Here is a 23,660-nt window from a genome sequence, read left to right on the forward strand (position 1 = left end):
ACGTTGAGTGTTTGTGTATAATCACATTGTTATTTTTTGTAATTTCTATATTAAGAGCTCAATATTGTCGCTGTCAGGCGGAAACCTCGTATGTTCAAATTTGGTCAATTTCATATTTTTTCACATATCGATGCTATTGGTCAGTTCCCACGTGGGTCTGTTATTTTTACAAGTTATTAATCGATCTAAAGTCTTGAAAATAGCTTGAGCGCAAATCTCATAACTCCATTGGACACTTCAACTGTCCACCTCTTCCTCACTCCGTGGGAGAGCTTCACGTCATATTTCTCCTCAAGAAGAGTCGCAACGAATCAACACGTCTTCTGAGGTAAATGTCTTCAAAACACTGGGCTCAAAGAAAAAAAAATCTTGACCCCCGCTAGTTCTGGTGCTCGTCTGAGGACAGGAATTTAGCGCAAGACAATCCACTGCAACGCGGACTAAACCCTGTGCACTGCAGATAAGGTACGGAGTTTTCTTAATGTCCTGAAAAATAACGGTTTTGGAAATACGAGGATTCCGCCTGACAGCGACGATATGTTCTTTGCATTTATCATCATGGAGATCTTAACCTCATGTAAACCAGGTATCAATTTAACAAAGTCCCTAGGAGGAGTATTTAAAGTAATAAAAACTCCATAACTGACTAATAACATTTTTTCCCTGATCCTGGAAAATTGTTAAATTCAATAATAAAATAATTATTTTGTTGTTTCATTTATTGCATGTACAGTAGTGAGTTTAATAAAGTCTAACCTAAACTTTTAATACTAGAAGAGAAGAGGCTCCAAACATTAAAAATCAAAGTTTACATATTTATAGTCATGGTTTATTTGATGCTTTTACGTTTGATTAGATGTGATTATCAGACTGTGATCGGGTTTATTTAGATTCTACAGTACGTTTAAAGTGGAACATTGTAATAATAAAGTAAAATGGATGCTCACCACTTTACAGTAATATCATTCATTCACTCATTCATCTTCTACCGCTTATCCGAACTACCTCGGGTCACGGGGAGCCTCAGGCGTCATCGGGCATCAAGGCAGGATACACCCTGGTCGGAGTGCCAACCCATCACAGGGCACACACACACACTCTCATTCACTCACACAATCACACACTACAGACAATTTTCCAGAGATGCCAGTCAACCTACCATGCATGTCTTTGGACCGGGGGAGGAAACCGGAGTACCCGGAGGAAACCCCTGAGGCACGGGGAGAACATGCAAACTCCACACACACAAGGTGGAGGTGGGAATCGAACCCCCAACCCTGGAGGTGTGAGGCGAACGTGCTAACCACTAAGCCCCCGTGCCCCACGCCCCGAGCTTTATTATAAAAAATAATAAAGCTCGTAAAAATAATTTGTACTGATTAATTAGTTAGATGTAAAATCCAAACTGCTAAATAAATGACTATTAATACCACCATTCAAAATGCAGGTTACAAGTTAATTACAGGTGAAAGATTACAGGATGGAGGAGTGAACAATGCTGCACAGGGTTGTGGAACAATCTGAGTGTTTTGTGTCTGAACTCTTTGTGTACGCTGGCGACATGTGATGTGGTGTTTAGTACATCGAACAGCTTGCTGTGTGATTTCTGTAGCCTGAAAGTGAAACTCATTTTTTAGGTTCTCTCTAAACCATTTGCAAAGCAAATACAAATCCCAACAGCATTCAGTTTCATCTCTTTCAAAGCAAAGCTTATAGCAGAGAGAAAAATACAAACATATCCTTTAGAAGCCGAAGAAGCCGTCATGGCTTCACCTCGCACCGACCTGGAAGAAAACCTGAAATGCTCTATTTGTTTTGGCATCTTTAAGGATCCAGTGGTTCTGCACTGTAGTCACAGTTTCTGTAAGCATTGTGTTGAGCTACACTGGCGTGTGAAGGTGGTGAAAGAATGTCCGATCTGCAGATCTGTTTCAAATCGGTCTCCACTGAAGAATCTGTCTCTTAAGAGTGTGTGTGAGTCTTTTGTGGAGGAGAAGAGACGCAGGATTTCAACCAAATATGAAGGTTTGCTCTGTGTGGTCCATGGTTTGAAGCATGAGCTCTTCTGCACAGATGACCAGAAGCTGGTGTGTATGAAATGTGTGTCTCGGGAACATCAAGACCACAACTTTTGTGCCATCAAAAAAGCAGCTGAGGACCACAAGGTAATGTAGAAACATAGATAGCTTTTAGTAGGAAACATTTTTAGTATGATTTTTTCCTGATATTCAGAAGAACATAGAAATATTTTATACCAAGTGTAAAGGAACATCTTCTTTTCAGAATAAACTTCAGAATCCTTTAAAGGAGCTTGAGAACAAGCTGAAAACTCTAGATTCCAAAAACTTCACCTTTTCCATAACAGCCAACAAACTCCAGGTATTTAATATTTCTGTTATAAAATATACGGAAATTATGGCACTGCAGGGAAAAATATGGAGACTTGTCCTCTTTCCCAGTCTCAGGGCCAGCAGACTGAGACGCAGATAACGAAGGAGTTTAAAATGCTTAATCAGTTCCTCATAAATGAAGAAGAGGCTCGAATATCTGCACTGAGAGACGAACAGAAGAGGAAGAAAAAGATGATTATGGAGAAGATTGCAGAAGTCGACAGACAGAAAACTGTTTTATCTCAACTAATCCAAAATACTAATGACGACCTAAATCGGGACGAGAGTCTTTTCTTACACGTACGCAATTTATCTGATGTTTTCACACACGCTCTTCTTGTAAAGAAAAGGTTATCCAATAAAGTCTGTTTTCTTTTCTTTTATTTCCAGAACTTTAGAGAAACAGAGGAGAGGTAAACGTCATGATTCTCACACATCAGCGCTGGCTGGGAAAAGAGCTCAGTGTCCATGATCGTGTCAATTTCTTCAATTTTGTAACATTAATATCCAATACAATAATATCCACTTTCTGTTCTACTCCATACACTATGACACGTCTAAATAGTGTTTGGGTTTATTTTGCTCCAGCTCTATTACTTACTAATTCAGCATAACTAGTTAGAATAGCAGATTTTATAAAGGTTGTACAATGTTGATAATTTGCAAGTCTTATATGGACCTGTGTCCGGTTTGTGTGTGTGTTTTGTGTGTGTGTGTGTGTGTGTGTGTGTGTGTGTGTGTGTGTGTGTGTGTGTTTCAGACTTAAGCACACACTACCAGAACCAAAGCTTGACTCATGTGTTACGATCGACGAGGCTAAACACATCGGGAATCTGCGATTTGAAGTGTGTGAGAAGATGAAGCACATCGGTCCTTTCATTAAAGGTAAACAATCTGTAATCAGTCATGCTATGACTTCCACAGTCAGTCCTAATACTCTAATGAGTCTTTATGAATAAGGGAGAGTTTTCTGAGAAAGGAGAGAAGGGAGAGGGTGTGTTGAAGTATTAGGTGTAACAATTAGAGAATGTAAATGTTGGAGCGAAGTCCTTAGGTGTGGCTTTCCTGGTGGACCTGTGAAGAGGTCTTGATCTTCTTTGGGATGTAAAATAGAGCAGGGAAAATGGGAGACAGGTTGTGCCTAAGAGCTCCACCTCTGGTGAGAGAAGGATTTTCTACCTGGACACACATGACCACCTTCACCCCCACTTTAAACCATCTGTCCAAGATGTGTACCTCTTCAAATTTGTGTCCTTTGTCCTTCAGCTGAAGATACACTGCTAATTCTAGTCTTGAGGGGTCGCTTATTCGTTGTTGGTACATCATCCTATAGAGTGGTTGTTTTGTTTTCTCCATTATAGAGCACTGAACATTCTTCATTACACTGGATTGCCTGAATTATATTGCTCCTCTCGTCCAGTCTTTGGGGTGGACGAGCCTCTTTCGGAATGTTTAAGGCCGGAAAGTTCACATTTCTTGTACTGTATAAGTCTCATTGGAATTAAAATCGTGGAACATGTGCTAATCTTTGCTCAGACACATATGGACAGAACAAACACACTATATGTAATGTAGCCTTTACATTTGTGCCAATAATTTATATAAATGAGATATTATACATTGAAAATTATATCACAAGCTCCTTCTATTTGTTTTTTTTTTTGTTTGTTTCTTTTTTTAGATCCAGTAATTCAGGACCCAAACACTAAAACACCTGTCCTTACTGTATCTTCATATTTGACGAGCATTACAACTTCAGTACCAGCTTCTGAACTCTCCGGAAATATGCTTCTGCAGAATTCTGGGCTCAAGAGGATCTACAGGTTTGGAAATCAAGGAAGCCTGTGATCATTGGGCTCTGGGAGTTGTTACTGAAGCTGAAAAACATATTAACCGTACATGTTCTTAGACCTTAACAGCACCCAAGCTTAAAAAAGTGTGTGTTTTACTGGACATGGACAAACAACAGGTGGTTTTCAGTGATCTTGTCACAATGAAATCATACACATATATATTGGGATCTATTGAGAAAATGTACCCTTGCTTTTTGCCACTGAGCAAAAACCCAATGAAAATGTTACCGTCATAAAGGTTGGTGTAATCAATTCAATTCAAGTTTATTTGTATAGCGCTTTTTACAATCTGTAATCAGTCAAGCTATGACTTCCACAGTCAGTCCTAATACTCTAATACACACATAACCAATTCTAGATATTTCTTCATATCATAATTAGCCTTTGGTTTGTTATAAAAACAGAACATTATTAGTTGTTGGTGCATCCTATCAGTTTATCATTAGAGAATTGTTTTAGTACACAATAGATTGGTGGCAGCCTTATAATTTATTATTTATTAGCCTTTATTTACTTCTTAGGCATTACATATTAATATTTATAATTAACGTGATTTAATCCTAGCTTTATCTTCCTAAAGAGAGCGATGCCATGGCACTTTAATTCTTTAGTCTGTTTAGGTTTCTTCCCTAATCATCCGCTCAAATGCTTCAGCTTCCAAAGCATCAATCCTTCATGTTAACTCCACTGCAATGTCTAACCATCTGTCGTATAACTGTTGTATACGTCTTCACTACTTTTATACGTCTTCATTTTCTCAAGAAAGACTAAATAAAAAAGCTGGTTTAAAGAATAACTAATTATAAATGTTTTGTAAATTATTATTGAAACTGAAACTGAAATAAAACAGATGGTGCAGTCATTCAGACTAAAGGTAGTGGTATTAGAACTAAGAATCCTTGAGAAATGCTATTAATGAATGTTTCTTTTCCATCCTGCTTGGAATGGTTTACTGCTCTGACACCCGCTTTAGTCTCCTCAAGTGGTTGAAACACACAAACACACCCAAAAGCGACCATTTCATTTTTACAAGTAGGATTATGTTAACCACCTTAATGAGAAAAACATACACGTGACAATAAAAGTGCATTAACATGTGTTTTATTAAGCCTGGAGAATGAATCAGTACCAAATCAGGGGTTTGTGTCACCCTGAGCTTATTTCTGAGTGCAACATCAAAACATTTTTTACACAATGGTGCAACAAAGCAGGAAAAACAAGTACAAAAATACCTAAAATCTAAAAACAAATCAAAAGATACAAAACTTTTTTTTATTTATTTATTTTTTAAGAAAAATGAACTATAAAGTAAATTACACATTCATAAGATGTGAAACCATAAACAAAGCTTAAGACATAGGAATAAAAGTGCTCGCTGATTTAAAAAAAATCAGTTTCTTTGTGCATACAGCAGGGTCCAAATGTCAGAGTCCACGATCAAGAACCGTCTCTATTTTAATCATCATCAAAAAGTTATCGATTTAATTCAACTTCATATTTTAAAAAGAACAAAATCCTCACAGAGAACAAAAAAAGTAATATCCTGCACACGTGGCATTCGGTTTATTTACTACGGCGTATTCGATTCCATCATCATACTGTATGACACTACTGATGCACACAGATGTTTGTTTTCATCTCCACACCTAAGCCATGATGCTGACTCCAGTTGAACCCTACTGCACCTCTGACACTACATAAAAATACTATTTATGCTAAAGAAACCATTTAAGAAGATCTAATCTGGTTTGTGCTCATAAGGAACGGACTTGCGTTTTAAATTTGTAAGCATAACAGTTAAAAACATTGGAAGATGCAGGTTTAATAATAACATGACATATAAACATTCCCAACAGTGTTTGGAACAGAAAAGCACAGGCTCAAGTCCTCATTGTGCTTTTAGCTCTTAGCTCGCTAGCAAACTAGGTTCATGTGTGATGGTAGAATTTCAATATTTTTACTTATACTTTTTTAAATAAATACATATGTTTATTAAGCAGTTAAAAACTTGATGCTGTTGGAGTTTTGTTGTTCACTATAAAGTACCTTTTGTTGTTTAAACCGCGGATAAGCGAGAAGTGAATCACAGATTTGTTAGCAATGATATTGCATAAATAGTTCATTCCCAACATCCTTATTGACTCGGAGCTAAGAGGTCATTCTTACAAAGCTTACGTCTGCCTTATTATGGTCATGATTTAATATTTTTTCCTCAGTTGAGAATGTTTACTTTAAGAGTCTCTCGTTTGTTCACTTGCATGTAAAGCTAGTAGCTATTGCAATTTGCTGGATGGAAGATTTAGCATAAATACGTTCTGTTTTATTGCAATTAGCTGGATGGAAGAAATAAGCATTTGTAGCTCAGTTCCCGTCGGCTGAATGAGTTGTTTTTCTGTGTCTGTGCCCATTAGCCTGAAAAAGGTGCGTCGCTCTTATCTATCTTTCTACTGTCTGTAAGTCCTCCTGCGGTTGAAAAGTCAAACGCAACTTGTAATGCTGTCTGGCTTCATATCTGTGATTCTCCTGTGCTTGGAGTGCTCCGTAGAGGCCGCTGAAAAAAGGTCAAAGTTTAAAAGTTTATTGTGGCTAGAAAGGAAATTGCTTTAATATTGACTATAATGTGAAGTAGAAAATACCACTGAGAAGCTCATGGAATATTTTGCACACACAACACAACATACCTGACTGTTACTGGACTGATTGCTGCTGAATTCGGAATATCTCTTCTTCTCTGATGTGCACATTCTGCCAAAAAGTTTCTTGTATTCCTCTCTTACCTGGCAGGAAGCACAAAGAAATAGTTCCTGAGCTTGTGGTTATTGATTTTGAGGTTGATGTTAGTGAAGCTGAGGCTAGTGATATTGAGGTTGAGGTTAGTGTTACTGGGGTAACATTTGTTACGAGTTGGGTATAATCGCTAAGGTGGTGGTTAGAGCGTACTGTACCTCATCCACACCACCACCCTGAGGATGAGAAATGGGTCACTGAGATTAAGGTTCTGAGGTTGGATTAGTGAGGATACAGTTAGTGTTGCTAGTGTTAAAGTTAGGGTTCCCATGGATGAGGTTACTGAGGTCGAGGTTAGTGTTAATGAGGATGGGGTTACTGATGTTAAGTTTAAATGTGGTGTAGGTGTAGAATCATTTAGTCAGTGTCATTGTGGTGCCTCACCAGTTTGCTCATGAGGCAGTGCATGATGAAGATGAGCACCCCCTGCAGGCTGTTACACAGAGTGAAGAGGTACGCAATCACCAGCGTCCCCTCATCCTGAAAGAGGAAGCAACCAAAAACCCACATACCACCCAACACACACAGCTGAGCTACAGCCGTCAGCACGAAGCCCCTACAAATAAAAGAACAGAGAGGGAAGTGAGAGAAAGAACTATACAAATCTATTATATTAGAGATCACACTCATACACACTCATACACACTCATACACACACCTGAGTCTTTTTAGTTTGGAGAGGTCTGGGTTGAGGCTAGAGAATTTTTCGACCAGTTTCCAGACGGTGATGACAAAGAAGAAACTGTTAAGGAAGATGATGATGCAGACTGGTGCAAAGAAACTCCAGATGAAGTTCTGGTCCAGAGAGAGCCAGCAGCTGCACACACACATACACACTATTAAATAAAGCAAAATAAACTTACCTTTTTTCCTACACATTTTGTAATCTTCACATTTATATCCATCTGTCTGTGGCCTCTCACACACACAAATACACTCACTGGCGCCTGGTGCCGTATCCAGAGGGGAAGGCGATGGCAGAGATGATGACAATGGCGAGAGGAACTCCATATCCTACAGAGTACAGGTAAAGTTGGTGGAGCGTGGTGTGGAAAACCAGAACTACCATGCGGTAGAGCTGTACTCCCTCCAGCAGCATAAAGGAGAATGCAGCGAGGTAGAAGAAGTGGAGGAGCGCTGCCACCGAAGCACAACCAGCCTTCACGAGAGAAACAGAAACAATCATTAAAGACTTCTTGGATGCTTCAGCTTACGGTTATTATACACAAGTACATCCACAAACCTTGTTCTGAGTGTTGGATATGAAGAAGAGAAAGATGATATTGGCAATGAAGAGGCACACACACAGGTGGAGGTGTATCGTTGTGCGAGTTCCCCGGATGGTGCGACAGAACCAGAATGTCAGGATACACAAGAATAAACAGATGATGGAGAGGGTGAGACCGACCCGTGTGATCCACACCAACTCAAAGGTATCCTATAAAGAGAGAGACATTAATTATTGACAAAGTTCTACATTGAGTTCTGATCCAATAAAATCTGTTCTTACCTCAATGGGGTAGAGGGCCATTAGTACAGCAAAGCTGCTCAGGTGCTTCCAGGAGCACACAGCATGGGTGGAGTTAAACACAGCCTTCACACATCCCTGCCCTGACCATGCCCCTCCACCCTGGGCCTCGGCCCAATACACACAGCTGTAGTTCAGGCCCTTGGACACTTCTCTCTCCTACAGCAAAGAGAAATAATGGAGAAACGAGTTACTAAATAATGGACTAACGAGTTACCTTGTTAGGAAAGTATTTAAAGGTATTTTTAACACATGATTCCTTAATAGGAGTGTAATATATACAGTGCAGTGTTTTCCTTTACATTCTTGTGTCTAAAGGTGAGTGTGACGGGCTCGGGCAGAGAGTGTGTGTCCGTGTTACTGACGAGCGCCGTCACCACTTGAGAGTTGAGTAGGTAGGTGGTGTTCTGGTGTGATGAGTCTGTGTCCGTGTTGATCGGAGGTGACACATTGGTGGAATTTAGAGTTTTATAACCGACCAATGCCACAAAAGCAAAACCTGTATAAAAAAATGTATTACAAAGGTTATAATAACAATGTGTGTGTGTTTGTGTGTGTGTGTGTGTGTGTGTGTGTGTGTGTGTGTGTGTGTGTGTGTGTGTGTGAGTGTGTGTGTATACCTGGGTAATTAGCTCCCACTGCTGTTTCCCAGCTCGTGTTGAGCTGTACATTGTCCGTGTTCAGTGTGACCTGTCCAGTGGGCGGGACCTGATCCTTCCTGACTGTTAGCCACGCCTCTATAAACATCAGCAGAACATGGTTTACTCTTGAAGTGCATCATTTCTGACAGTTGAAGTCGCTGAGCTGATGATGGAGGCCAGAGCCGGAGAACATCATATTTATATTGCGTGTGTGTGTGTGTGTGTGTGTGTGTGTGTGTGTGTGTATACCAGTGTCCTCATTGTCCATTCTGGTTGTCTTTTTGTTGAGCTGTGGTGCGATGAGCCTCATTGTGTTTTCCACTGCTCCAAAAAACACACTGAATGATGTGCTGGAGTTTAAGTTCCCACCTGATAACATGCCACCCGTCACATTCAGCAGGTTCTGAGGAAACACACATGGTCATTTTGTGTGTGTGTGTGTGTGTGTGTGTACGCATGTTGGGAATGTAATCTATAGTAACACAACTTGTTAGTTTGGACCATTTATTATGAGTTTTGATGAGTTTATTATGAGTGTTTAATGACATCAAAATCTGCTTTGGCATCTAATGACATCAGGTTTGGACCTTCTGCTGATGTAATGATGTTGGACCACCTGATGATCTGTTTTGCAGGTTTAGGACCTGAACCCTTGGTATATCATCATAGCTGGATTTGCACCTTCTCATGATGTAACACAAGAGTTTGTACCTTCTAATGATGTCATGTGTGACACTTCCCTAACAACTAACAATGAATGGAGCAACTAATGATATCAATGTGGGTTTGAAACTTCTAATGATTTCACAAATGAGACACAAGTGAATGTGACGTCTGAGATAAGGACCTCTGGTGACACCAAAGTTGGGTTTGGACTATCTAATAAATTCACACATGGGTTTGGATCACTAAAGACGTGATGTCTCTCAGAGCGAACGCTCTATTGGCAGCTAACTTCTAAACCGTTGTGGACGATGGTATCTGCTGACATACAGTTTAGACTGTGAGGATGACATGTGATGATGTGATGATGGCCTTCTGCAATGTAACGTTCCTCTACTGAATCATATACATATTGAATCGTAACAAATAAAATAATGGATTACTGTTTGACAAGTGTGTGTGTGTACCTCCAGTAATGTTTCTCCTGTACGCTGTTCCCTTGATGAACCACTTAATGACTCACAACTGGTCCTGAACAGATCCAATAAACCGCCCATCATGGCTACAGCCTGCCAAAAAGAAAATAAATTACAACAAATTTGAACAGTTTTGTTCGTATTATTTATCGATTATTGTGCAATTTGTAGACAGGTTTTTATGTTTACCTTTTCAGATGTGGTGTTGAGTCTGTTACAGTTCAACTCTACACACACACACACACACACACACACATACACACACACACACACACACAAAATAACACGTCATTAGATGACTTTACCAAATGCAGAAAGTGAGGTATAGCTTGGAATGTTTCTACTGTATGAGTGATACCGTCTCTCACCTGTGCATTTAGTCTGATTGTTTCCATAGTTACTGTAACCAGGGCTACACTGGCAATAGTAACTCCCTTCACTGTTGGAGCATGAGCCATCTTTACCACACACATGTTCCTCCCCATCACATTCATCAATGTCTAAGACAAAAAAGCAGTCTGTGAGATTATACTGCTGCATTTTTGCATGGTGAAAATGTGCAATTAAAGGGAATGCGAAGATCGGTGTGTGTGTGTGTGTGTGTGTGTGTGTGTGTGTGTGTGTGTGTGTGTGTGTCTGTGATTCTTGGACCAGCTTTAGAGTTCACAGTCTGGCTCTTCTTGACTTGATGGATTTCTCTTGGTACTGATTTCTAAGGATCTTCGTCAGGGACTGGGTTTCATTCTCAGTGTATTGCTCTTGATCTATCATCTCAGTAGTTCTTCTCAGTGGTCTTCAAGGTCTGTTTCTGGGAACACAGAGTTTTTTCTAGATAAAAGTATGTCTTGATCTGGGTGTGGATATCAGTGCTTAACCTCTTGGTCTGGGTCTTGGTCTGCACAAAGCCTTGGCACAGGAAAGTATCTCAGTTTTCAGAGTTTGGCTTCAAGTCTTAATGCTTAGGTGTCATCGCTCAGACTCTTAACCTTGTTCTGGGTCTCAGTGCTAAAATTCATTGGAACATAGTGTTCAGTGTCCTGGCCTTTGTTCAGGATTCAGTACTCAGTGCCTTGGTCTCAGTTTAGGTCTCATTGTTCACAGTTCAATATGGGACTGGGTCATTATTCTCAAGAGTTTGAGTGGATCTCAGTGCTTAGTGCCTTGGGCCGGGTCTCAGTACTCAAATTATTGGTCTTAGGTAGATCTTATCTTCACGGTTCTTGTCTGGTTCTTGTGCTCAGAGATTCCACTTGGGTCTCAGTATTCAGAGATGGTGCTTCTATTGCCAAGAGTCCTCTTATACAGTAAGTGGTTAAAATTGGTCCTAGTCTTTGTTCAGGTCTCAGTATTCAGAGAGTTGTTTGGGGATCTCAGTGCTTTTAACTTGTTTTGAGCTTTAGCGGTTCGAACGCCTGCGTTACAAGATTCTAGGTCTGGATCATCCAGAACACAGTCTTCATCTCATTCACAGGATCACAGGCCTCAGGTCTTGAGTGGTCAGGTCGTGACTTGTGTGTGTGTCAGTTAGTGTACAGTGATTAGCATGGCTGAGCATGAAAGCAAATTTAGTGTTGTCTGACAGTGAGTGATCCTAACGGCCTCACCTTCACAAGGGGTGTGGCTGTTGCCTTGGTTACGGAACCCCGTTGGACATGAGCAGGTGAATGTGCCGAGTGTGTTTCTGCACACACCATGCTGTCCACACGCAGTGGGCATTGACACACACTCATCAATGTCTGCAGGTGATATACACAAAAAGCATAAGCACATACAAACAATCACACACACACACACACACACACACTGTAGAAAAACACACACACTTGTGTGCACTCATCCACATGCACGAACATGCAAACAAAAGTGAAACACACACACACACACACACACACACACACACACACACTATGTGCTTATTAGTTCATGATTGGATTCTTGTGTTAGTGTTGAAGCTGTATGTTATAAATAGGCAGAAGCTGTTGTGAGCAAACACGTCTTATTAGTTCATGAAGTCAGAATTAAAGTTATTTAGTGAGTGAATTTTAAACAAGGATTTACATTTAAACACAAACTGCAAGACAAACTGAATTTTATTAATACGTTTGCTGATATTCATTTTAGGACAAACAGAAATAAAGCAAAATGTGAATGTTTCTTTTGTATGAATCTTATTATTATTGTCCAAATTTATTTTGAGGTATAAAACAATGATGAAATAAAATATGCTGATATTATGTAATAAATAAATAAATAAATAAATAAAAGGTAATGGTTTGTGTTACTTCATGTGATGACCATGTAAATCGACAGCAACAAAGAAGAAAAGCTTTAATAATGTTTGGTTATATAGATTTAGGACAGTTTCCTCACCTGCACATGTGTACGAAGATCCTACTTTTTTATCCTGAAACCCAGGTAAACACACACACTGGAAAGAACCGATGGTGTTTTTACATTCTGAATTCTCAGGGCATCTGTTTATGTTCACCGTGCACTCGTTTATGTCTGAGGGGTAAAAGAAGAGAGGGAATAAATCAGTATAGAGGGCGGTGTAGTGACTAAACACACAGCTAACACGTCACATTGATGACTGAATGATGATGAATCATTAATTATTCGATGTTTCTATATTTTTCATTTTTATTGACACCGGAAACTTCCAGACATGTCAGAGTCCCTGTCAATGAGCTGTTACTATAGAAACAATAATGTATTGGAATAGAAAGTAACGTGAACCTGTGATTTGCAGCTGCTTTAATGTGAGAGCTGCTGTTTCAGAGAATTAATCAACACTTTCTGACCAATCAGAATCCAGATCTCAACAGTGCTCTGGGATAAATATTAGAATTCTAATTAAAATGTGGGGGGTCACGGTGGCTTAGTGGTTAGCACGTTCGCCTCACACCTCCAGGGTTGGGGGTTCGATTCCCGCCTCGGGAACTCCATCCGGGTGTATCCTGCCTTGATGCCCGATGACGCCTGAGATAGGCACAGGCTCCCCGTGACCCGAGGTAGTTCGGATAAGCGGTAGAAGATGAATGAGTGAAATGAGTAATTAAAATGTTACAGCACGAGTGAATGACAGATTTAGAAATAAAACCTAAAAACCTAAAAATAGAATTTATAAGAGAAGAATAAGTGTATGTGTGTAATTATAGTGTAATTAGTGAGTGATTCAGAAATGATCTTTTAACCTCGGTGTAGGAGGAAGTGTGAAATGTCTCACCTTGACATTGCCCAGTGGTGGCGGTGAAGTTTTTGGTTTTGGACATAAACCCTGTCTCACAGTCACAGTAATAACTCCCGTTTGTGTTAAAACAGATCGAGTGGTTGCCACATGGGTTATCTTCACACTCATCTTCATCTGAGAAAGAAAGAAGAAATGAATGAATGAATACCAGCAGGAACAGTAAGACAGTCAGATGAAAGGTGAGAACAGATTTCTATTTAGTGGACATTAGATATTGATAATCAGGTGAGGTATTACGTAATCTTACTGCCCACAGGTCTGAGCACAGCACACGGTCAGATGTAAAGCTTACAGGACAAAGAAACGTCACATATCTAATGTACAGTAATGTTTCTCAGGTGTGGCTTAAATCATTCATTCATTTCTATTTTAAGGAAGTAAAACAAACAAATTCTTCATTTAACGCTTTAAAGCTTTTTTTTTTAATTTCCAACTAGGAAATCAAAGACGTTGCCTGGAACGAATACATAGAAAGGGATCTTCAGCACATAATGACATCTAAACAGTAAAAAACTCAACAGACTAAACTAAAAAGATATGATTTGTTCTGAACATTAACTGAAGCTCTAGATCTGAAGCTCTAACTGAAGCTCTAGATCTGAAGCTCTAACTGAAGCTCTTGATCTGAAGCTCTAACTGAAGCTCTTGATCTGCATGATTTTATGCCCCGAGCTGAAGGAGCAGACGTACCTAATAAAGCGAGAGTATATGAGAGAATTGATTTAAAGGGTCTCACCTATACACTGTCCCTTTAACATCTGATAACCATAAATACACCCGGATTCAGGGACTTCAGACAACACCGCCACCTGCAGGAGGCCTGAAAGAAAGCAACCAGTAACTTGTTTAAATCTCAGTTTGTTTCTTGTGGGATTCAAAGCTTTATTTGCCACATATGCAGGAGGGAAAGAGGTCAAATTAGATGTGGCAACGATAAAGACACAATAAATCGATTGTACAGATGGGTTCAGGGAGCCTGCAAGATGCCACACACACACACACACACACACACACACACACACACACACACACAGGTATAAATATGCATGTATGTATCTCTGGACAGGCAGATCTTCTGGACGGCTGAATGGACCTTCCTTTGTTATTAAAGCTAAAATGTGACAAACCCATTACAGATACTCCATATACCGAGGCACCTGAAGTTATTTTCATCTTTTGTGGGATTGTGGTTCTCGCATCAAGCTGGGACACACACACACACACACGCACACATACACACGTACACACACACATTCTAAAGTGTACACACTGTCCTAAATACCAGTTTAATGTTAACAATTCTATGAAATGACAGAAACCACAGTGCACTTCTCTTCTGAACTTTCCAAATGTCTCACTTCTCACTCACACGTTCTGCAGACTCTCTGGCAACACACACACACACACACACTCACACACACTGTCACCTACCCACACACATACTAACAGTGTTTGCGTTTCTCGCCTCACAACAAAGCAACAGAAAGAGGAAGTGAAGCCACAAAGAGCATCTTATACATTTTCACTCCATGATGCAAACATGAGGTTAGAATGTTCCAGACAATTACACGTACATCCGATCTAGCTAAACTCTACCCAGATGTCACTGATAAAATCATACACTGCTTTTAGCTTCTGATGATAAATCCAGATGATTATACGTTCTTTTTTCACCAAGCAACTGACAGAACTTATGACTAGCTACGACTAACTAACTAACTATCAACAGCTTTGTTGATAATCTCGCAAACGTTAGCTAGCATGATGAATGCTAATAGCTAGCCATCATGATAAGTAGCCTATGTAGGTGTTTAAAATGTGTTGAATAAAAGATAGATTTTTCCTTTACTTTTTTTTTAAAGCTTTATGTAAATTAATAAAGTGGTTTTGTTACTTTTGGTACCTCGTTATGCAAATCGTCAGCTGTAGGCTGAACACTAGCTACTCACATGACAGACAGCAGGATCTGTCCTAGTTTAGGTGGTTTATGGATATCATCAGAGAAACTAATGCAGTGAGCGAGCTGAAGTGTTTCCTCTGAGACACGTGAAAATTGAGACACATTTTTTGCGGAAAAAGTGGAATTTCAGGAAAAGTGCCGTTAATTATTTGAATCAGGCGTTAATATGCGAGTAGCTTTATTCTGTTAGTCTTAGAATCAACTGTGTATTATATACTATATGGATACAGAATCAGTAAATAGGTTCATAATAATAATAATAATATTAATATTAATAATAGATGTGCTGATTCACTTCCTGTTTTCTGTCCTGATGTCTAAACGTCTTTGTGTGGACGTGTCTCGTTCTGTCCCTTCTCTTCTCTGTCTATTCTTTTCACTTCCTTATGTAGGCAAAGCTGGACATCTTCCCACATGAGTATTTTTAACCATCATGATCATGACAATGCTGTTTTACATACATGCACACAATAGGAAAATGCAACCAAGCTTCATTAACGAAATGATGAATTATGGGACAAGAATTGGGAAGTATGTGCCCTAACTCCAGTCTGACCTTTGACCTTTAACATTTTACCATAATCTATAATAATATATATATATATACAGTATTTTTTTTTTAAATTGAGCATTATACAATCTTGTTTCCTGTCAGTGATGCAGTGTGTGTATCTGTGTCTCTGGTTATGTGATGTTTAAGGAAGAAAATAAATAAACTTTGATGTCAAAACCTGAAACTACGACGTCACAACACAATTAAATAACTGCAATAATTTTTAAATAAAAGACATTTCTGATTCTGTGTATATTGTAGTGCTCAGGAACACACACACACACACGCACACACACACACACACACACACACACACACACACACACACACACACACACACACACACTTTAAAACCCTAACTTTATCTATATTAAAGTTATGTTAATGAGGTGATTAGAAAAACTGAACAAAAAGTGCTGCTAAAAAAAGTGTTGTTTTGTAAAATATCGTGTGTGTGTGTGCGTGTGTGTGTGCGTGTCTGTGTGTGCCTGCGTGTGTGTGTGTGCGTGTGTGTGTGCCTGCGTGTGTGTGTGTGTGCATGTGTGTGTGTGCATGTGTGTATGTGTGCCTGTGTGTGCATGCGTGCGTGTGTGTGCATGTGCGTGTGTGTATGTGTGTGTGTGCGTGTCTGTGTGTGCCTGCGTGTGTGTGCGTGTGTGTGCCTGCATGTATGTGTGCGTGTGTGTGTGTGCATGTGTGTGTGCGTGTGTGTGTGTGCGTGTGTGTGTGCATGTGTGCGTGTGTGTATGTGTGCGTGTGTGTGTGTGTGCATGTGTGCGTGCCTGCGTGTATGTGTGCGTGTGTGTGTGTGTGCATGTGTGTGTGCGTGTGTGTATGTGTGCGTGTGTGTGTGTGTGTGCATGTGTGCGTGTGTGTGCGTGTGCATGTGTGCGTGTGTGCGTGTGTGTGTGTGTGTGTGTGTGTGTGTGTGTGTGTGCATGTGTGCGTGTGTGTGCGTGTGTGTGTGCATGTGTGCGTGTGTGCATGTGTGTGTGTGTGTGTAAGATTAAGGTAAGCTTAAGAAACTCTGTGGTCGCTGTCGAGTTATTGTGAAATCCATCGATGTAGCAACAAAACTGTCTGCTGCTCCGTAACACAGTTTTTCCCCCAAAAATTCTTCTAAAAGATTTACTGCGTCACAGATTCTCACAGAACCATCTGAACTGGATTAAAGGGATAGATTTAGAATGGGCATGTCACAGCAGTGTGTGTGTGTGTGTGTGTGTGTGTGTGTGTGTGTGTGTGTGTGTGTGTGTGTGTGTTAAAGACAGATCTGGCCGGTACACATCCCCTCTAACTCTTACTCAACACCTGACACCTACAGTAACTGCACCTTAACCACAGGAAGCCAACACTAATCCCCCTCAGATCTGTTTAGAACTTCACCTACACTTTCTCTCTCCAAGACACTAAAAGAAACTTTACTCAGCAACTGTAACCAATAACTTCTCAGATTAACACCAAAACAACACACACAGTCATATCTAATATCTAATACCTCGTATCTAATAAAATGTTAGTGCACTTTGAGGTAAATGAGAAAGAAGAAGTCACTTCAACGTTGTGTAATCACTACAGAATGACGATAAATGATCAGCTGTCGGTCTTATTTCCTGTTATCATATGGACAAACACGAGGATCTCCTGAGCTCAGGGGAAACCCCTCGTCCTTTTCCTCTCCGGCTCCTTATATGGGAATGAGAGTGTACCGATGATGTCACTGATGGACACAAATTCGCGTGATGTCGATGGCGTCTCTGGACCACGCTCGGCCATCATAACATAATTAATTTGACGAACGGTTCGTGGCTTAGCGATGGTAAAGTGTACACGTGTCTGCCTCTGTGGTTTTTCGATCTGAATTGTTACTGGATTTAGACGTGTTTAAGATTCTGTCGACTCTGTAACCTGTTCCTCGAACTGCAAGAAACAATAATGCGAGTCTTTTAACAGGAGTCTGGTGACGATATATAGTTATATATAGGTGTAAATTTGAAGAAAACTCATCAGGCTGTAAGGTTTTAAAATGAACGATTATACAACGTTCTGAACACAGAAAAGTGTTCAGGGCCTCGCAGTGCCATTCTGTTCATTTCAGCTAACTTTTAGCTCAAACCTAGCTTGTAATTTAGCTAGCGTTAGCGTTAGCGAGACATAATTCAATTCTAAATTAATGTCTAATTGTTTATAAAGCTTATAAATAAACAAATAAAACAATCTCTTGCTCTTTCACTCTCTCTCTCTATCAGACACACACTCACTCACACACACTCACACACACACACACACTCACTCACACACACTCACACTCTCTCACACACACGCACACACACACACACATTATAAACATGTGACAGAAACCCATTGTGTATAGTGAGTTTTCTGCCTGAAAAACTTTTAGAAAAAGTTTATCCTGATCTCTACCTCATTCCCTTACAATAAATAGATACATTTAATGGACTATACAAATTTCCTTACAAGCTTAAGGAACACTCACACACACACACACACACACACACACACACACACACTCACACTCACACACAAACACACACTCGCACACGCACACGCACACACACACACACACACACTCACACTCACAGATCCATACAATCCATTATTACAAACCATTCATTGTCCCTTTGTTTATAAAGCTTATCTTTCAGGCCTGAGCTTGCAGGCAACTCATCGAATTCAACAGCTCACAGGAAGTAAAACAGGGTGTGTGTGTGTGTGTGTGTGTGTGTGTGTGTGTGTGTGTGTGAGTATGTGACTGCAATATTCCTTCTGCACTCCAATGAAATCTTTATTTCACACACCTCACTGTCTTCTCGAGAACAAAACCCAAACACAAAAATATTCTGGTGGAGCCCGTGTGTGTCCTTGTAAACACAGTGTCATGACAAAGTGACTTCTGAGAACTTTTACTTATGGACTAAAACTTTTCAAAAATGTGTGTTATGAGTGTTTGTCATTAGTGTGTAAGCTAGTGTCCAATTATACTGTCTTTCTCTACACTTCAGTGCCTTTCATTTTTAACCCCAGAATGTCGGAAACGAGTCCCCAGAATGAGCTGATTAGAAACACACACATGTCCCAGAGGAATCCTAGACAGTGTTAGACAATCGAGTCCTTGTTACGTACAGACACAGTTAAAGTTCTGTATCTGTAGTTCAGTCTAAAGCAGAAACAAGAACTAACTGTCCCCATGTACACAGTGACGGAGCAAATGTCCTTGTTAACACAAAGACACAGTAACATATGTCCTCATTAACACAGAGACGTAGTAAAATATGTCATTAACACAGAGATACAGTAACATATGTCCTCATTAACAGAGACATAGTAAAATATGTCCTTATTAACACACAGACACAGTAACATATGTCCTCATTAACAGAGACATAGTAAAATATGTCCTCATTAACACACAGACACAGTAACATATGTCCTCATTAACACAGAGACATAGTAAAATATGTCCTCATTAACACAGAGACACAGTGAAATATGTCCTCATTTACACAGGGACATGGCAATAAATGTCCTTATTAACACAGAGAGACAGTAAAATATGTCCTCATTTACACAGAGACACAGTAAAATATGTCCTTATTAACACAGACACAGTAACATATGTCCTCATTAACAGAGACATAGTAAAATATGTCCTTATTAACACACAGACACAGCAACAAATGTCCTCATTAACACAGAGACACAGCAACAAATGTCCACATTAACACTCAGACACAGCATCCATTGTCGTTACACACAGTGATGTACCAAATGTTCTCCAAAATACAGTAATATCAGAATGTATTAAGTGTCTTCAGTATTAACACTGAAACACCACACGGCTTCTTCTAGTCCTCTTTAAGTCAGATAAAGAGACACGGTGAACAGAGACTGAGCTTTGGTACATTTATTCTGAGGTAAATCAGTTTTAATGTAATATTTTTTAGCTCCATTCAGTCTTCAGTCCGACACTAAACTCTGTTTGACCCTAACACATCCCTGCCTTGCCTTTTTGGTGCTGATCGCTACAGCGTTGATATCTCGATAGCGTTCATCCTGCTGCCTCACAGTAATTTTATCGTCCTGGAGAAATAATCAGGACTTTGCTGCTGTGATTTATCAACTGCTCGAATAAGTAAAACAAGCTCTCTATACAGCAGGTCCCATTTTTAAGCTGAGCCTCACTAGTCATCCTGAACACTGTGGAATAATCTGTCTTGTGTAGTTTAATTCCTTGTTCTAGTGGAATAATAAAACACTTTATACAAACTATAAATAAAACACAAAGACTCCAATAAATAAAACACACAAACGGTAATAAAAACTTAATAAATCATCAACAAAAGGCTCCATAAATAAAACACAAATTACTGGCACATTAAAATAATTAGAGCTCAGTCACGTGGATGTGTTTGTGTTTAGAGACCTAGTCTATAGAAAGGATCCAGGTCCCCATAAAACAATAAACACACACACATACACACACACACACACACACACACACATACACACACACACTTTTAATTAATTTTGAATGGTTCCGTTCGTTACTCACCTAAAAGCAGCAAAGTACATTTAGGTTCCATATCAAGATCCGTCTCTGCTTTCGTTTATCTGAGGACCTGATTTCCAGAAAGCTGAGTGTGAAAACCCCCTTTTTCACTTTCTGTCTCAATGCGTCCAAAAGCCTTCAGTGCATTCAGACTATTTACTTTTCTTCCCCTCCTCCTTCTCTCTCTCTCTCTCTCTCTCTCTCTCACACACACACACACTCTCTCTCTCACACTCTTTCTCACACACTCTTTTTAGCTCCTCTTTTCACAGGGTTCCTCGGTTACACCTCCTTTCTGCTGCTGCCCTTTTCTTCACCTTCTTTATTTCTTTTAAATAGTCTCTCTGTTTTTTTGTCCACAAAAGTTCTTCTTGGTTTTTCTTTATCTTTCGTCTACGAGAAATTCCACCCGTCTGTTTGTGTCAGTCATTCCCATGCGTATTTCCCTCCGAGCCACAGCATGTGTGTGTGTCTGAATGCTAAAGGGCCAGGGATCAGAGAGGGAGGGAGAAAAGGGAGGAGAAGAGTGTGTGTGTGTGTGTGTGTGTGTGAGAGAGAGAGAGAGAGAGAGAGAGAGAGAGAGAGAGAGAGAGAGAGAGCGAGAGAGAGAGAGCGAGAGAGAGAGAGAGAGAGAGAGAGAGAAGGAAGGGGCTAACAGCCGCTGTTCTCACTCTTCAGCTAAAGAGAAAATTGGTCTCAACTACTTTTGAACCCAAAGCTAATTTACACACACACACTCACACACACACACACACAAACACACACACAGACACACACAGACACACACAAACACCCACACACAGACACACACAAACACACACACAAACACCCACACACACAAACACACACAGACACACACACAAAAATGTACATTTATATTCATCCCTCGTGAGCAAACCAGACGAGAACTTCCTAAGATGATGAGGATGAAACCTTAAGAGGAACCAGACTGGTTCAGAAGGGAACCACATCTCAAATGGGACCATCTGCCTGTCAGAGTAGGTGGAGGGGGTGTGGCTTCTGTACCTGTCAATCTACATGTACAGCATTTCACAAATGCTCTTTATTTCTTGAATCTTATTTATGCAACTGTTCAGCAGAGGTTTCAGGGTTTTCCTCAGGCTCCAGCAGCGGCAGGCCGGTCAGTCGTCCAACAGGCTGGTTAGTCGTGTGCTACCACCACCACAGACTCAGAGAAGGAGGCGTGGCCTGAGCAAGTGTAAAGTGCAAGCCCATACAAACCCTGCGAAAGAACACTGAGGTGACGGAAGTGTGAATTCCTCCAAGATGAAGACATATGTGAGAGACGGAGGAACCTGACTCCAATTTTACTTGGCTTTCATCTTTTATGATGTTCTTGTTGGGCCTCAGACAGGAACTTTAACGTTTAATGTCTCAGCTCTGATCTTGGATCTGATTCCATCTCATTTATAAAGGAATGGAGCTCATGCCGTGATAATCAGGTTCAAAGTTCAACAACCGGAAAAAGAAAGAAAAAACTACGTCAGATTGAGTTACTCAAAAGACATTTTTTATTCAGTTTGGCTCAAATGAATGCAGTTTATTAGCCATAGCATCATGAACATTAACACACCACTAATGCTAGATAGAGTGAATCTGAGGAGAGAACAGCTTAGAAGAAGAAGAAGAAGAAGAAGAAGAAGAAGAAGAAGAAGAAGAAGATATATCTATAGACATTAAACAAACAAAATGAGTTTTAATCTGTTTATTATCAGTGGATTGTAAGCTGTACATTTCCCTTTGAATGAGCTGTTGCTATAGAAACCACAGCTTGTAAAGACAAGTGCATTAATTAGTAATAAACCTGCTGTTATAGAAAATTAATCAACATCTGCTGACCAATCAGCAGTTCATAAATACAAGCCTTAATGTGTGTGTGTGTGTGTGTGTGTGTGTGTGTGTGTGTGTAAGTATACATGTGTGTGTGTCCGTGTGTGTGTTCATTCAGATATTGTGCATATGGGGATATGCCAAGAACACACACGACTTCCTGCAGCATTAGGAGCGACTCTGTAGTCATAAAACTGTCCATTAAGCCATTGCTAAAAAGCAGACACGTGTAAATCCTAACTGGGAATGTCAGATAATATGTAGTGTGTGTGTGTGTGTGTGTGTGTGTGTGTGTGTGTGTGTGTGTGTGTGTGTGTGTGTGTGTGTGTGTACAGGATGATGAAATCACATCTGGGTTTTGTCTAACATTGATGTTTGTTTTAAGGCTTCTACCTTTTACAAACACACACACACACACACACACACACACACACACACACACTTCTAACACATTTCTTGCCCTTTAACTGTGTCAGTTTCTTAATCATTAACGAATTTGTACAATCAATTTGGACCTTTAACTCTATAATGACACCATAACACATTCTGTGTGTGTGTGTGTGTGTGTGTGTGTGTGTGTGTTGCTTATCTACACTACCACTAAAACCTTTTATCACTACAGTGTGGGACTGAAGTATTATAGTGTGTATGTAGCGATATCTAGAGTATATACAGTATAAAAACATTGCCACTTCTCAGCCAATCAGAAGCGAGTATTTCCCACAGTTTTGGTGTAAATCTACACTGATGTAGACTTTTTTCCAGACTGAAGCTGCTGTTTTGTTGTCGTCGCTATGGTTCAGTGATTGTGGTATAAAGGGGAAAAGTGTGACAGGATCAAAAAGGCTGTGGGTTTTGTGGGTTTCATTCATTAACAATGTCTCGTCTCCACAGAGCAGAGAAGTTCCTCACGTCTCCACCCACAACCATCATCTGATGCCTGAGGTCACGGCTGCAGCTGCAGTAACGTTTACACGTGAACCTCTGAGTGAGGAAATGAGATCTACTCCTGGGGTCATGTGACTGTGACGTCTGTGTGACGACGATTTAAATGCTGAGTCTCACTTGTCCTCCAAACTGGGAACGTTTACAGAATTTCTTGGATGGTTAGAGAAGGAGAAGGTGGAGGAGGAGGAGG

The 23,660-nt window shown here is 40.1% G+C and overlaps 2 protein-coding genes across 3 annotated transcripts; one reads left to right on the top strand and one right to left on the bottom strand.

The window, feature by feature from the left end:
* The first annotated feature begins 1,746 nt into the window (after positions 1–1,746).
* On the top strand, positions 1,747–4,938 carry LOC132839622 (E3 ubiquitin-protein ligase TRIM35-like). The gene is made up of 6 exons (XM_060860695.1): positions 1,747–2,165; positions 2,284–2,379; positions 2,460–2,690; positions 2,781–2,803; positions 3,151–3,275; positions 4,072–4,938. Exons 1-6 carry the CDS (start codon positions 1,764–1,766, stop codon positions 4,236–4,238), a joined length of 1,044 nt encoding a protein of 347 aa, XP_060716678.1. The 5' UTR covers positions 1,747–1,763; the 3' UTR covers positions 4,239–4,938.
* Positions 4,939–5,328: 390 nt separating this feature from the next.
* On the bottom strand, positions 5,329–21,153 carry LOC132839337 (adhesion G protein-coupled receptor E5). Of its 2 annotated transcripts, XM_060860262.1 has the most exons (18): positions 20,675–21,153; positions 14,325–14,408; positions 13,565–13,702; positions 12,709–12,843; positions 11,943–12,074; positions 10,707–10,838; positions 10,528–10,565; positions 10,330–10,431; positions 9,449–9,602; positions 9,179–9,295; positions 8,861–9,057; positions 8,541–8,717; positions 8,274–8,468; positions 7,972–8,189; positions 7,689–7,847; positions 7,415–7,586; positions 6,925–7,020; positions 5,329–6,794 (listed from the first exon to the last, which is right to left on the bottom strand). In XM_060860262.1, the coding sequence occupies exons 1-18, from the start codon at positions 20,703–20,705 to the stop codon at positions 6,750–6,752; spliced, it is 2,322 nt and encodes a 773-aa protein (XP_060716245.1). In that variant the 5' UTR covers positions 20,706–21,153; the 3' UTR covers positions 5,329–6,749. The 2 variants fall into 2 exon arrangements, with proteins under 2 accessions (XP_060716245.1, XP_060716246.1); XM_060860263.1 differs by lacking the exon at positions 11,943–12,074.
* Between the last annotated feature and the right edge of the window lie 2,507 nt (positions 21,154–23,660).

Source organism: Tachysurus vachellii, chromosome 24 (assembly GCF_030014155.1).
Source record: "Tachysurus vachellii isolate PV-2020 chromosome 24, HZAU_Pvac_v1, whole genome shotgun sequence".
In the NCBI taxonomy this organism is placed as follows: Eukaryota; Metazoa; Chordata; class Actinopteri; order Siluriformes; family Bagridae; genus Tachysurus; species Tachysurus vachellii.